This window comes from Scatophagus argus, chromosome 5, assembly GCF_020382885.2.
Source record: "Scatophagus argus isolate fScaArg1 chromosome 5, fScaArg1.pri, whole genome shotgun sequence".
In the NCBI taxonomy this organism is placed as follows: Eukaryota; Metazoa; Chordata; class Actinopteri; family Scatophagidae; genus Scatophagus; species Scatophagus argus.
This window is the reverse complement of record NC_058497.1, coordinates 4084852-4099658: the sequence shown is the minus strand read 5'-3', so window position 1 is coordinate 4099658 and position 14807 is coordinate 4084852. Positions and strand designations below refer to the sequence as shown.

Here is a 14807-nt window from a genome sequence, read left to right as displayed (position 1 = left end):
TAAAACACACAGAATTTGACTTCACTATCAAAGTTATTTCTCTGAAAACAGCTGCATGCAGCTGGAATCTTCTGGAGGTTGATAATTGTTGCCCATTCATGCAGTAGAGCATTTGTGAGGTCAGACGCTGATGTTGGACTAAAGGACCTGGCTCACAATCTCTGTTCCAATCAAGTTCTTCCACACCAAACTCATCCAGCCATGTCTTTATGGAGCTTTGCTTTGTGCACGGCAGTCATTTTGGAGCAGAAAAGGACCTTCACCAAACTGCTGCCACAAAGTTGGAAGCATAGCATTGTCCAAAATGTGGACATGGCACGCTTGGTATGCTGAGCCATTAAGATTTCCCTTCACTGGAAGTAAGGTGCCCTGAAAACCAGCCCCATCCCAATATGTTTGCCTATATAGTGTATTTACACAGCTTTCAATTTAGAGAAACTGATTAAGATTTAGCAGACTCACCACAGACAAGTGTCCATTCTTAGCCTTGGCCACCAGTAGTTCTGATCCAGGTGTGAAGTCTATGATCCCCTCTTTCCCCTGACCCACTGTAAACTTTATACTGCAGGAGGAACAGAGGGATAGTTACACAGGCCAGCTTATCACCTTTATCACTTTCTACCTGTAGATGCCCGAGAGTGCCGGAGTACAGCTTTATTTTTAAGGGATGCTAATATGTAAGGAAGTGCGCGCATTCACGTACACACACACACACACGCACAGAAAAACAAGATAACTCAAACACACTTAAAGTGCACATTGGCACTGTAATTACCAAGATGCCAAGTGCTTGTTCAAAGTGGTTCTGTTCCTTACCTGCCCTGGTTGATGTTGATGCTGTTTATTTTGTCAGCACAGATTGCAATCTTGGTCAGGGTCTCGATCACATGGTCGCTCTGCAGAACCACATCTCCCTGTGAAGAAATCATCAAACAGACACGCAGAGTGAACTCACAGTCAAACCTTGCACTCATGGAAAGCTACATGAGATCTGGCTCATTGATAACACGTCCTTGGATTCACCTTCTGTTTGTTGTCGTCACTGGGCACATGCAGAACAAACAAGCCGTCGCTGAGAGAGCTGACTGAGATACCTGCAGGGAAAGGACAGTTTAATGAGTAATGAACCCGACATGGCCCGCATCCAAAAGAAACTGGCTGTGGCTCTGACCTTTCAGAGCTCCATAGTCAATGCGCTGCTTGAGTTTGGACTCCTCTATGATAATAGCGCTGTTAGAGGTGAGCAGCAGCTGGCGGGGCCGAGCCTTGTAGCCTTTTCTGTCGTACTTGGTGACTGGCACTGCATACTGGGAACAGAATGATGATGGTCAAAACATTTGATGAATACACTCACAGACATTTAGGCATTTACACTGCCTTTTGTTTTGTGACTTCAACTGACTAACCTTCATCTTCTCGTTACCCAGAGCCTGTAGAGCCTTGGGGTTAATGTCCTCTCCGTCTGAACAAGAGACATGCTGTAAGGATCTGGTATACAGTATGCAATATGAAGCCTGTACATGTTTGTCAACTAATTTGTTGCAATAGTAAAAAGTCTCACTGAGCCTTGTGCTGACAAACAGTTTGGGCACGCTCTGTGGGTAGTTGTCCTTCTTGTCCTTGAAGATCTCGCTGGCTGTCATCTTCTGCTCCATCTATTCAAGCAGAATTGATTACAGTGGAGCAAAGGAAAGGTGGAGCATGCAAGAAACCTGACATGCAGGTTACAGAGAGTGTTTCTTGACTCAGGATGGGACAATATTCACCTGGAGTTTCCACTCAGGACTGATCTTCTTGCAGTAGCTCCACACCATGTTCTGCATGCACAGCTTACGCAAATGCTCTGATGCCTGAAGACACACACGCACGCACGCACGCACACACGCACAGAGAGACAGAAGAAGTAGAACTGATTAATACTTTCAATAAGACTTGTTAATATAAATTGATACAAATGGAGCATTGGGATCAGATTTCACACAAATATATAAAATATATAATGGCATGCTAAATGTACTGATTACATTATGAGCCTAAATTACAGCATGGTGTCCTACAGTAGTCAACATTTCCCCAGATTTTCCCCAGAAATGTAAACACGGTAAAACTGCGTTTACATCAATACAAAATATCAGATTTGATGAGGTAGTTCAAAACGTCTTGAGCTTCAAAAATACCTTGTCAAATCTGATCTATTATTTTTTTTTTTTTTTTTTGACTGTTCTCACAGAAGAATGTGGCATCACTCAAGTCAAGAGCAGTACCATGTGACCCACATATGCATTTGCATGCGTGTGTGTTTTATCCCCACCTCTGTGAGAGCAGCGGGTGGTGTCGGCCAGCTCTTGTCCAATACGTTCTTGGGCAGGTTCCTGCGCAGCATCATGAGGAAGGAGTAACGCACATAATCCAGGAAATACTCGTTCTCTGGACAGCGCTCCTTGTGGCGGTAGATGAAGCCCTTGATGAACCTGACGAAAAGGAAATAAATTTAAAAAAAACAAAAAAACAAATTAGCACACATGAGCTCTCTAAGCAGGGTGTAATTCGCAAACAGTGAGTGTTTTGTGTCATCTGCTGGTTTGTCACTGTATACCTGTACTAATACTAACTGCGTACCTGCGGATGGTATTGGCAGCCTGTCGCCTGCGCTGGGCCCTCCTCCTGGCCAGGATCCCTCTCCACCATGCCTGGATGGCAATAGCTGCAAGGCACATACATACACAATAAACAAATGCATTTCAACTTACAGACAAAGTCTTGTGGCCGTTAAACAAACTCTAAAATGACATCAGCAGGAGATGATGCAAAACATTTTTTTTTTTTTGGGTTTTTTTTAACCTGAGGTTCTGAGTTTCTGGTATTTGGACCTCTGGCTGTAGCCTCTCCATCCGGCCTGCAGCTTGGTGGCTGTGGGTTGAGATAAAAAGATAAACAGAGAGGAACAGAAAGGTTTAAATCTGTGGTGAGAATGGAAATGTCTTGCACAAATCAGCGGTTATGTCAGAGGCTCTCACCAAGGCTGTGTTTCCTGGTCTCCAGAGCATCCTCGGTGGCAAACAAGGTCTTTGGGAACCGGATGAAGATTTTGGATCTAAAAAGGTTGAGTTAAAGTGAAGCATGTATAAAATCAAATATGTTTTAAAGGGCAACAAAGGGAAAATATGCTTCAAATGTAAGAAAAAAAAAAGAAAGGTGCGTGTTTAAAAAGACAAAAAGGTTTAACAGAACTTCTGAAGACATCCGTTTGACTCATGTAAAAGCAAACTGTATACCCTGACATCCGTTTACATTTGTGTGCTGCTGACCTGCCCAGTTTGTACTCCTCAGGCTTGTATCCCAGGTGTTTGACCAGTGTGGCAACTCCATCAGCTAGTTTCCCCTGCCAGTTAGGCCACGTGTCTGGACACAAGGACTTGTACCTGAACACAAACACAAACACAAGAACGCTGGTTCAAGAATAAAGCCTCAAGGTTAGAAAGCACATCCGTTAAATGAAAGAGCTGACTTTAAACTTCTGTAACTCAACGGTCAGCCTGTGAGCGGTTCTGTATAGGCTTCACCTCAGAGAGTCTTAGAAATAGAGTGGAAACTATAAAAAAATATAATTATAAAGAAAAAAGGCTTGTCTTATGTGGCAGTAAACAGAATATCTTTAATTCATGAAGTCATCTATGCCTATGCAAAATGATGAGGCGCATGTTCACTGTGTGCTTACATTTAATAAACCACACTATGATGATCAGCACATTAATCGATTTTGCTCATACAGCTCAAAACTGACACTCAAAGCAGTGACCCATCAGTGCTCAGGACATGCCGGACTGAACCTGAAAGCTTCCTGTTATATAAAGAGAGGAAACAAATCCTGGTGCGCCTGGAAGACTTCTTGTCTGACAGCAGGTATTTACTTTTAGATTGTAAGGGTTCATTATTGAGGTCAAAGTAGTATTCCAGTTAGAGTGAGAGTTAAAAAAGCAGTGTGGGGTAAACTGACACCAAAACACACCTCCATCTTTTACTTTCACCTGTTTTTGTGTCATTTTGTGTAGCTTGGCTATGCATGACTAATAACTGAGAGGCCATATTGGTCATATTGATGCAGTGCTTCCATGTGACTGTACCTTACTGGTAAAAAACACATCGAGACAAGCGGCTGATTACCTCTGGAGGAAGACCTCATAGCGCCGTCTGTAAGCAAAGCCAGCTCTTCTCACTCTCAGATTCTCCATCAGCCCCAGATACTTGACCTGGTGGCGGATCAACACCTCGTCAAATCGAACTGGGATGGGAGGAGAGTGAGGAAAAATGTGGGAGAGGGAGAGGGAGATGGAGAGAAGGCTCAAATCAGTCAGAGAAAAATGTAAAGTCTGTTGGCCAAAATGAACCAGAGCAAACCAGTAAATGCTAAACAACAGAAGTAGGAGTGACAGAAGACAGGGAAAACAGTGTGATACTAACAAAAGGCCCAGTGTGGACACAAACAAAGGCCGGCCCAATATACTGACGACCACACGGGGAGTCACACTGTGGCCACTCATGCAGCTGAAAACAAACTGTTTTGGTTGGAATTAGCGAGAGCTCAGGATTAACATGATGTTTCTGGGAAAATATTAGCTCACTGTAGCTGCTAAGCTGCTTCAACTGTGTTTACAAGAACTGTTACATAAAAGCTGGGATCAAACTACCGAAAATCAAACAAATACGTCACTACATGTATGTGATCTATAAGCTTCGCAAATTCATGCAGAGGTCCAACAGCCTGTTCAAACAATCCCATCTGTGTCAGTCAAATTCAACTGATTATGGAAAATTGGATTAGTGAAAATCAGACACCAAAAATCCAGATGTAAAAAGTCAAACTTAACTACAGACTACAAAGGAGTGCTATCAGGTTATGTTCTTCAACATGAGCCTACCTACTGCACGTAAAAACTGAGTCTGTTCGAAATGCATATGATGATCTTTATACTGTCACTCACTACATGTGAGTGGTGTTCATCATGGTAAATCTGTTTCAAATTGATAACCCTACATTTCAAAGATTACTCTTAGCAAAAAGAAAAAAAAACTAAACAAAAACAAGACTTGACTTCATACCTGCTTGTTTGGAGTCATTTGGCTTGATGCAGCGGACGTACGACGGCTCCTTCGACATGAGGATCTCCATGAGTTTCGCCAGACTGGCTTTGAACTGGGTGGCTGCCTGGAGAGGCAGACACAAAGAGACAGAAAACGGACAGAAGCTGGGTAAGAAGGGATGAAGAGATGAAGGTCCGAGGATGGGAGAGGAAGCTGCTCAGTGACAGCAGGTAGAAACAGAAGAGGTGAAAAGTGTATGTGCGCAAATCAAAGCCGCAGACAGAACTGATGACCTAAGAAGAGCTACGCAAGCTAAGGGGTGGCTGATGTGACTGGCAGTCCAGTACAGAGTGAACACTGGACCCAGTGTGGAAGACTGGGACTCTAACTTGCCAGCCTGTAACAGTTCCCCGTTCAAGTGTGAAGGGCATACAAGTGTCAGGGCATTCCTCAGAGAGCGGGAGGCAGCACAGAACTGCCCACTCACCACTGGAGAGGGGAAACACACTACTGTTTGTGCTTGGCTGTGGGAAAGTATGTTGGGACGCAAGACAATATGAGTTATAAGAGTGTGGAAAACAGAAAACGTCAGGACACAAAGAGGGAATACACACACACACACACACACACACATTAGCACAAACACAAACAGGAAGGTATCTCACTGTGTCTGGGCGCTTCTTGTCACTCAGCTCCTCTCTGTCAAAACACTGTGTCAGGATCTTGTTCTCTGACATGCACATAACCTGCAAACATACACAAAGGACAACGTGAACTTCTGAACAGGGCGAGCACTCCACAACTTCCCACAGAGGTATCACACCATGTAAGCGAAATGCAGTTTTAAATTCACCTCCTTTAAGTTCCTGAAGAGCAGGTCATTGTTCTTGTCCAAAAATCCTGAGTGAGAGAAGACAAAAATTAGATTTTTGACCAATGTGTCAATTAATCACTTCCACTAAAGGCCCCACAGTATCACATGTCACTGGCTATATCTGATCTCACTGTCACATAGTCACTGCTCTACCTCCTGAGCTCAGATACCCACCATGAGACAGATCAGACCTCGTTTCTACATTTGCTCATTCTTTTATTAACTTTTGAAACAATGGGTCCATTTTTTGTTCCTACCAGACTTTTCAGGTGTAGATAGACAGCGACTTATGTGCTACTTACAAGATAGCAATCCAAGAGACCGCGGCTAAAGCTAGCTCTGCCAGGTAAAATCTCAACATCTCAACCAGCTGATCTATGAAAATTTAGATGATGTAGAGTGAGTATAGAAATACTCTGTAACCAGTAACAGTAATGTAAAAAGAGTCAAATGTCAAAATAAACTTTTTAAAGATAAAGATTTAATAGTATTCATTTAGCAGAAAAGCCAATTTCAGGATAAAGTATATTACAGTATATTGTTCGATTATGATTACTGGTACATTCAGGTGTACATCACTTTAATATTTCAGGTGGCAAATGCAGTTCTAATATTTATATAGTTATATATTTTAAATATGCTTTAAATTCAGTAGTAATATGGCAGTTTGTGAATTTCCCCCACCAAAGTTTTATTCATACAATTAAATTGTAATTTATTTATTGATGAAATATAAACTAATAATCTGAATCCAGAAAGTAAGTAGTAGCTTAAGTTATCAGATAAATGTAGTTCACAAAAAAAGTACTTTCCACTGAATGGTAGTGGTGTAGAAGAAGCAGACAGGGGCAAATGCAGTACAAGTACTTTTCTGTGTATTCCAAAGTGTGCTTCAGTATAGCACTAGGTTAAACGTACTTAGTGACTTTCCAGCACTGAACAAAGGAGTAAAATCAGGGTTTTTAGGTTTGCAGACGTGTTATGTTTAATGACTGTTATTTAGCGCTGGAAATGGGTTTTGCATGCTTGGCTTTCGTGCCAAATTCACTATACCAAACATTAGAGGACTTGAGGTCGTACTGGCCCCGTTTATACCAGCACACGTGCACACATGCACACATACACACCGTTGACGTTGTAGTTGACCTCTCCAGCATAGTGCAGCAGTCTGAATTCGTCACGGCCCATTACCTTGCGAGTCTTTGCATCAGCCAGCTTGTGACTGCAGGAAACACACAGCATGGATATATCAGTAAATGGACCGGACACATATTCGATTGTTCACAGTCTGATACCACGGGCCAGTCAACAGCCGTCAGCCCGGACTGATCTGGGTAGATTTGTGGCATTGAAGGAGTTATACAAGAGTAGGTGTCAAACTAACGTGACAAAGTGTGGGTGTCCTCCAACAGTGTCCTCCAACTTCTCCAGGAAGGTGAAATCACTGGCGTCTCCAGGTCTCAGGCACTCCTCATCCTGTGATAGGAGGACAAAAAGAGCAGCAGTCAGTCATTGTCTTACAATAACTATGTCCCCATATCATTTACAGGAATTTGATACTAAGTTACAGGACGTTATTCAGTTTCAAATCCTCTGCATTTTAAAACCACTGTTTCAAATCCTCTGCAGCAGAGACAGTGTATCCCATGTCTGCAGTGTGTTCCCTCACCAGAATGGAGATGATGCCTTTGAACTTTTCCTCCACCAGGTCACAGATGATCTTGTTGTTGAAGTACTGCACCGGCTCCCACTGCAAACCCAGAGATCATGTGGAAATAAACACCAACATATACATTAATTAGCCTTGTCTGGCATAATGAAGGAAGAGCAACGGCTGGCTTTTATTCTTATCATCCTAATATCTGGGACACTTCTGGGACAAAAATCTTGCCCATTGTATCAGTCTAAAGATGACAATGACAATTACAGCTGTTCTCAGCTATTTAGTCAAGTCAATCATGTGCAGAATCCCTGGAATCCTGGCACACAGACACACTGCTAACGCTCTTGCATGTGGACACACAGATGAACACAGAGCTCCACAGGCTGACTGCAGCAGTGTTGGGTTATGTTAGCACAAACAGCCACAGAATTTCACCAGAGATGACACAGAGTGTGACCCACGGTCCTGATGTCAGATGATAAAGGCCTCTTTGAGAGGTGAGTCCAAGTTCCTCCTACAACCTGCTCTCTGACCAATGCATTTATATTAGACTGAACACAAGAGACCCTTGTTCAAAGAAGTGAAACAAATAATATAAATGCGACAAATAAAATGGGGCAAAGGGAAAATGGAGCAACTGAGGAGCAAATTCAACACAGAGATTTTTAAACACACAACATTTTTTAATGCAGACCTCTTCTGACATGTTATTTCCTTAAGGGGTATCATTTAACTGTGCATAAATAAAAGACGCTATAACTCAAAAACAGGGTTAAAGGATTAATTTCTAAGGCTGCAGCATCTTCTAAAAATATGTGCACTTGCTGTAAATCACTTTGCATGAAAGCCTCGGTGAAACGGCAGAGTGATAAATTACCACTGTCACACTGAAAAACACATCAGCAACCACAATCACATTAGGAGCTCTGTGCAAACCCTAAAACTCGGCTGGGTGAACAGAAATGGAGTGATAGAGGACGGGATGGGGGGGAGGGGCACTGAGAGAGTAAAGAGAATCATGTCTGACCGTGATGCCTTCGGCCTCGTACTCCTCCTGCTCTGACTTGAGGGTGAGCTCGATGAAGAGCTGCTGCAGCTTCTCGTTGCAGTAGTTGATACAGAACTGCTCAAAACTGCAACACACAACAACAAACACAACAACTTCATGAAAAACAACAAATCTAAAAGGATAATATTATCCACACTGCATAGGTTAGGGTTGGAGGTTAATGAGTGACTTTGAAAATGATAGTTTGTCACAACTGTTGAAACAAGGTCCACTGACTGGGAATTTCTGAGGCTTTCAGCTGCAGCTCAGCATATGGAGTTCACTCCGGTTGGTCAGCAACCAACAGAACAAACTCCAGCGGCCGAAGAAAGCCATGACATGCAGCTGAAATCTCCCTTGTGATTTTTTTTTTTTTAAAAATCATACCGTGTGGCACAATTTTCAGTGCTTATTGTTCCATTACTTTGAGGCTGTGACTGATGAGTAGATGCTGAGCAAACAAACTACAGGTAAATTAGAGTTAGTGTTCACTTTTAAAGAGCTAAAGGCTAAATTCAGCATGAACAAATACCATTAATACTGTACCTGTTGTTCTGGAAGACTTCAAAACCATAGATGTCCAGCAGGCCAATGACAGAAAAGTTCTTAGAGGACTCATCCTGTAAGAGAAACACAACAAAACTCATCTTCATGTCTGTTTGAAAGGGAAAACTCTTAAGATAAAGATTCAAAATCATGATTAAAAACTAAATCGGGAAATAAAATGTGCATTGAAATAAAATTCATACAATTTTACACATTAACTGATTCTCAATAGCTGTATTCTGAAAAGAATGCATATCGAGTATAATAGTGATATATGCTGAGTATGTGGTGTGTTATTGGTGTGTAAAAGCTGACACAAAGAAGAAAGGTAATATTGAGCTATGTTTACCTTGTGAACCTATAAATGTCCACAAGGTGGAGCTGTGCTCTAACAGATTGAGACATCAACAAGCACAATGTTGGATAATGTTTGGATTTAGTTTGAGAAATGGAGTGTAAGTGATTCAGAGTTTGAAAAAAAAGAGGCACAAAAAATATTCAATGAAAATCTATTACAATTTTGCAAATTAGAAAAGTCCTATGTGCAGCCATACCGAGGTATAGTCACTGTAGTGAGCATGTGTGTGTGTACGTGTGTGTGAGTACCGTATATGCCAGTGAAGCATTGATCTTGTTCACCAGCCAGGTGAAGGTGCGTCCATAAACTGCCTTGGACAAAGCATCCCGAGCTGATGATGCTTGCTCTAGGTTCAGTGGGCTCATTAACTGATGAAGAAACACACACACACACACACACACACACAGACAATAACAAAGTTACACAGAGTCCAGCAAGGGCAGTTAGACAAGTTACAGTGTAATTACACTAAACCAGACCAGACATCACACAGACAGGAAAGCTTTGTATACAAATGCTTATCACACACTTGCACTACAATGTGAGTGTGTATCCTACCTCTTCTCCCTTGGCAATTATCTTCTTGTGTGTGAGTGCCTCTGTCAGCACTGTTCCATTCACTCCCAACAACTGGAAAAGCATAACAACATCAGCATGCATCACAGCCTTACTAATACATGATAACAACAGACAGACGTTATGCCACTCAGCAGAAGTGACGTCCTGGGTATGGTGTGTGTTGATTATGTGTGATAAAGTATAATTGGAAAATTGAGTCAGGAAAAATGCTGCATTCACAAAGTATGATCCACATTTCTAAAGCAGTGTGCAGATTATAGAAACGGACGAGACGAATTTGTAGGATCTATGGATACATAAAACTGCAACATCACTGCAACGTGATTGAGTAAAGCTGACTAGTAGTAATGGATAAAGAATTGAAAAAATGGCATAAAGCAATGGATAAATGATAAAATAATGGTTTATATTTGAAATAGTTTTTAAAACAGATGTGCAAAAATACTGGATGAACAGCTAAGAAAATGTTTAGCTAAAAGAAATGGACAACCAGGTGAAAATTTTATCTAAAGAAAATGGATAAACGATTGCAACAGCTAACCAAGAGCGGTGGATAAATAACAGTTAGCTGAAGTTAACTGAGAAATGTCTCAGATCAGATAAATGTCTCAGATCAGATAAATGACTGAAATGTCTCATCTCTGCCATTCTAAGTGGTAGTAGAACAAAGCCAAACTTGACTAAACGGACCTAAACTTTGTTTGAAATATACAGAAATAATTAAACAAAATACAATGTCATATAATCAGCATTGTTGTATAATGTCCAGTTTAATAGCAGTTCAAAGGAACACGTTTAGAACATGATTGGTGACGTCAATGAGACAAAAAAGGCTGGGTACTACTGACTTAGTGATAAGCCTTTACACATAACATCTATGATGCTGTTTCTATATTTCCAATTTTAATTAATTTGTTTACTAACCCAAACAGCAATGACCAGAAAACCTACAATATGTCATCATAATTTTGACTTTGTGGCTGAGTATCATAAAACAGCAATATTGCAGTCTCTCCTAAACGTAGTGCCCTCCCTCGCTGAGCGTAGGAAGCGTCATAAATAACCGGACTTTCAGTGGTATGCTTGGTGCAGCATCTTACCCTGGCCAGATACTTTATCTGTGTGTCAGAAGTGATGCAGGCATTGCCTTCTTCCCCGCCGTACTGCACATTACCCAGGTGGAGCACACTGGCGATTATGTTCAACAGCTCCTACACAGAGAAAGGAAGGAAAAACAAGAACATGAGAGAATAATATGGGAGGAAACATGAAGGATAAACAGTTATAGAGAGGTGGAGAGTGGGGGCAGAGGAGGACATTCAGAGAGAGAGAGAGAGAGAGAACAAAGGTGAAAAGATGAGAGACGGCGGCACGATAAAACTACACAGGCTAAGTGTTACTGTCGAAGCTATCTTTATGAGACGCTGATAAGGTTGACTTTGACTAAAACTGGGTAAAGAAATCAACAGGATAGGGAAATAGCAATGTGCCCACCAAGCGCCACACTAGAGCTGCACACAGTTGCACCTGCTCTTCACACTATAAGAAGTGTGAGGTCTAAAATGTTCTGGCAGTAAGCCCAGATTCATGAACGAGGAGGAAAACTCCCACGCTGAGCACAAATAAGTTCTCACCATATTACACAGCTACGCACACACTCACACACACACAAAGATCTGTCTAATAAACACTTGCAAATACAAACATCCACAGTTTAAGCCAGAAGCAGCCTCAGTCCCCTCAAGAACATTGAGAACACTACTTCTTTATGGGACCTGTCATAAAAACCCTTGCAAAGCCATTAATACACATATTTGTGGTTGTAATGTTTATTAAAGTTTGTCTGGGATAAACCTCAACTGTGTTTCAAGAACTGATAAACAGCAACACACATACTTTATCCAACCTTTAGAAATGCGGGAAGGGGTCGGACCTTCCACCTGCACTGCCTACTTAAGAGAAAAACAGAAACCGTTGCTAAGATTTCCAAGGGTTTGCACCTGCCACACTACTTCGGGTGCCACACCAAACATGTCGTCAGGTGTGATTCACACAGCTTGGACTGTGGTCCTTACCTCCACCTCATCCTCGTTGAAGCCAATCACAGTCAAAGCTTTCCTCACCACCTTCCAATCGTTACGATCATTGATGGAGCTCACTTTGGGACAGTTACCCTAGGGAAAACACACAGAAAAACACACTTAAATCACTCGCAACACTACAAATGTATAATCTGCTTCAGCTTTTTATTTCCCAGTAAAGTCCTCAACATGTCCAGCAAAATCCATAAAGTAGCTGTTGTGTAAATAGGTGCTTACATGTAAAGCAAGCACATATTTAAACGCGATGTAAACACGTACTGGGACAAACACATGTATGAGGTGTTTTTGCTCAGTAGCTGTTTGTGTGTGTGTGTGTGTGTGTGTGTGTGTGTGTGTGTGTGTTCACTGAGGGAGGGAAGAGTTCAGCTAGTGCCTTAAGGCAGATTTGCCCCCTGAGGAAAGCTCCTCTCAATGCACTGAGAGTCCCTCACTAAGAGCCTATTAACCAGAACTCCCACTGGGACACACACACAGTACAGACCAATGACTTGTGACAGGATAGAGAGACAACCAAGAGTGAGTGAGAGAAAGGCTTAGCATCAATGGTTTATAGTCTTCATCGGGGCCGAGGGGTGGTGGGAGAATAACTTTACTGAAGCTTAACTACGAATTATAATGATCCTATAGGGTGATATTATTGATGCTGGTTTTAATTATTTCAACTTTGTTTCTGAGAAATCATGTTCTGTCTTTCCATCATTTTTGCATGGCAGACAGGTTTAAATATATCAATAGCCATGAGCCTCGGCTGCCACTGCCACAGAGAAGAAGCAAGAATGAATCAGAGCAGTAGAGAAGTCAAAATGCTCTTTTTTAATTTGGATTATTTCACAAAAAAACCCTAAAATCTTCAGGTGGCAAAACAGAGATCTTAATCTTCTCATTCTTCTCATTCTCATTCTTCTTCTCATTCATCATGTCCGTCCACACCAACTGAGTCACGTAATTGTCTATGGGAAAAATGAATGGGACTCCTGGAACCAATGGCTCCCAAAATACAGCAGCTCCTTGCATTTCACAACCATTAAAGTACTGGATACTTACTTTTACCAGGTATTGGTACTGCTGAGGGTTCCTCTCCAGGCCCAGGCGTCTCAGCAGGTCCTCCTCCCCTCCCTCAATCAGCTGATAGAAAATGTGGAAGTTCCGCTCCCCGTGGTTCTGGTGGACCACGCGGGATTTCTCCAGCAGGTAGTTAATGATGTGGCCTCCCACTGGGGCTCCCTGCCGACGGGACAGAGACCAGGGAGAGAGAGGGGAGTAAGGGGAGGAGGAGAGGGTAAGGCTGGGGTACTGAGGGGTGATGAAGGGTTGATATAACATGCAGGTGGTTTTGAAGTTCATAAATTTTTTTGTGTACCCACAAAAAAGGGACACAGGGAAGACACAGAGAAGTGTCGTGATTACTGCTCCAAGCCCATACAAAACAGCAAACAAAATATAGTTTCACTATTAATATTACCAAGCAAAACAACAGAGCATGGATTTTCTGCTTGGGTTTTCAGTAAGCTGTGGTAACAGTATTTTTGGTTCTTGCAACAATCAGCTTCTGTTTGAAGAAAGACTCATTGGTGGACTGTGTTCATTCTGGTGGAAAGAGCTGCCAGTGTAAATCAGACTGTCCTTCTCACCTTGAAATCAAACTGAATGTCCATGTACTTGCCAAAGCGGCTCGAGTTGTCATTACGTAAGGTCTTGGCGTTGCCAAAAGCCTGGAGTGAGGATAGAGTGGGAAAGAGAAAGAAGAAAAGTGATGATTGACGAACAGGGAGGTAGAGAGACAACAGGGAACAGAGAAAAGAAGTGTGTTAAACACAGGATGGCAGATGGCAGCAGTGGAACAGAGAAAACCACAGGCGTTAGAGTTCTGGCAGTGTTTGTCTGGGACAGCAGGACAGATTACAGGACACAGTGTACGCTCACACACTTATACACATCTGGAAATCATCTGGCAGAGACATGCCTGACATCAACAAGTGCTTCTATATACTCTAACACCTCTCTGTTGCCTTCATCCTCCAAATCAGAGCAAAAAAAACAAAGTCACTGCTCTGCTCTTCTTTAAAGACTGGCATCTGAAGAAGATCAAAGATGTTAATAGACTTGTATGTGGTAAATAAATCAATAACTGCCATTAAAAGCAATGGATAGGCCTCTGACCCCTGTGGGTAACTCTACATTTATTCTAACTGTTGGCAGATAAAAGCAAAGCAAAAATAATTTTTCTTTATCAGGCAGGCTATTGAGTGGATACAGTTAGTGCTGTTAACACTAGTTATGATAGAAGGACATTTAATAATTATTTTGGTCTTAAAATATTAGACTTGGCAAACACTTTATCAGATCTTCATTTTGAAACACTGTTGAAAGGTGATGTTTTTACAGTATCTATACAGCCTCATTCATCAACATGTCATCAACTGTCGTTTTCAGATTAGCACCCATTTTTGTAGCTCGTCATCACTCAACAGCCGAAGTTCAGCTACACAACAAATCCAATATGTTGAAAAGTTTGTTCTCTGCATGTTTCACAGACGGCACTTATGCCAGATTAA

The 14807-nt window shown here is 41.9% G+C and overlaps 1 protein-coding gene across 5 annotated transcripts in view; it reads right to left on the bottom strand.

Annotated features, from left to right (window-relative positions):
- Positions 1 to 14807, bottom strand: part of LOC124058850 (unconventional myosin-Ic-like) — a 55189-nt gene that overhangs the window by 2958 nt on the left and 37424 nt on the right. For all 5 annotated transcript variants that reach the window (XM_046388425.1, XM_046388423.1, XM_046388424.1 and 2 more), the window contains 27 exons: positions 13884 to 13964; positions 13297 to 13476; positions 12226 to 12324; positions 11251 to 11361; positions 10130 to 10201; positions 9820 to 9939; positions 9214 to 9287; positions 8647 to 8752; positions 7626 to 7706; positions 7341 to 7432; positions 7084 to 7178; positions 5936 to 5982; positions 5748 to 5828; positions 5101 to 5206; positions 4165 to 4282; positions 3309 to 3422; positions 3018 to 3094; positions 2842 to 2910; positions 2620 to 2704; positions 2312 to 2471; positions 1767 to 1850; positions 1562 to 1655; positions 1407 to 1462; positions 1172 to 1307; positions 1024 to 1094; positions 817 to 914; positions 463 to 562 (listed from right to left, as the gene is read on the bottom strand). In XM_046388425.1, coding sequence (XP_046244381.1) covers positions 463 to 562; positions 817 to 914; positions 1024 to 1094; positions 1172 to 1307; positions 1407 to 1462; positions 1562 to 1655; positions 1767 to 1850; positions 2312 to 2471; positions 2620 to 2704; positions 2842 to 2910; positions 3018 to 3094; positions 3309 to 3422; positions 4165 to 4282; positions 5101 to 5206; positions 5748 to 5828; positions 5936 to 5982; positions 7084 to 7178; positions 7341 to 7432; positions 7626 to 7706; positions 8647 to 8752; positions 9214 to 9287; positions 9820 to 9939; positions 10130 to 10201; positions 11251 to 11361; positions 12226 to 12324; positions 13297 to 13476; positions 13884 to 13964 — 2607 coding nt within the window. The remainder of the gene's footprint in view (positions 1 to 462; positions 563 to 816; positions 915 to 1023; positions 1095 to 1171; positions 1308 to 1406; positions 1463 to 1561; positions 1656 to 1766; positions 1851 to 2311; positions 2472 to 2619; positions 2705 to 2841; positions 2911 to 3017; positions 3095 to 3308; positions 3423 to 4164; positions 4283 to 5100; positions 5207 to 5747; positions 5829 to 5935; positions 5983 to 7083; positions 7179 to 7340; positions 7433 to 7625; positions 7707 to 8646; positions 8753 to 9213; positions 9288 to 9819; positions 9940 to 10129; positions 10202 to 11250; positions 11362 to 12225; positions 12325 to 13296; positions 13477 to 13883; positions 13965 to 14807) is intronic.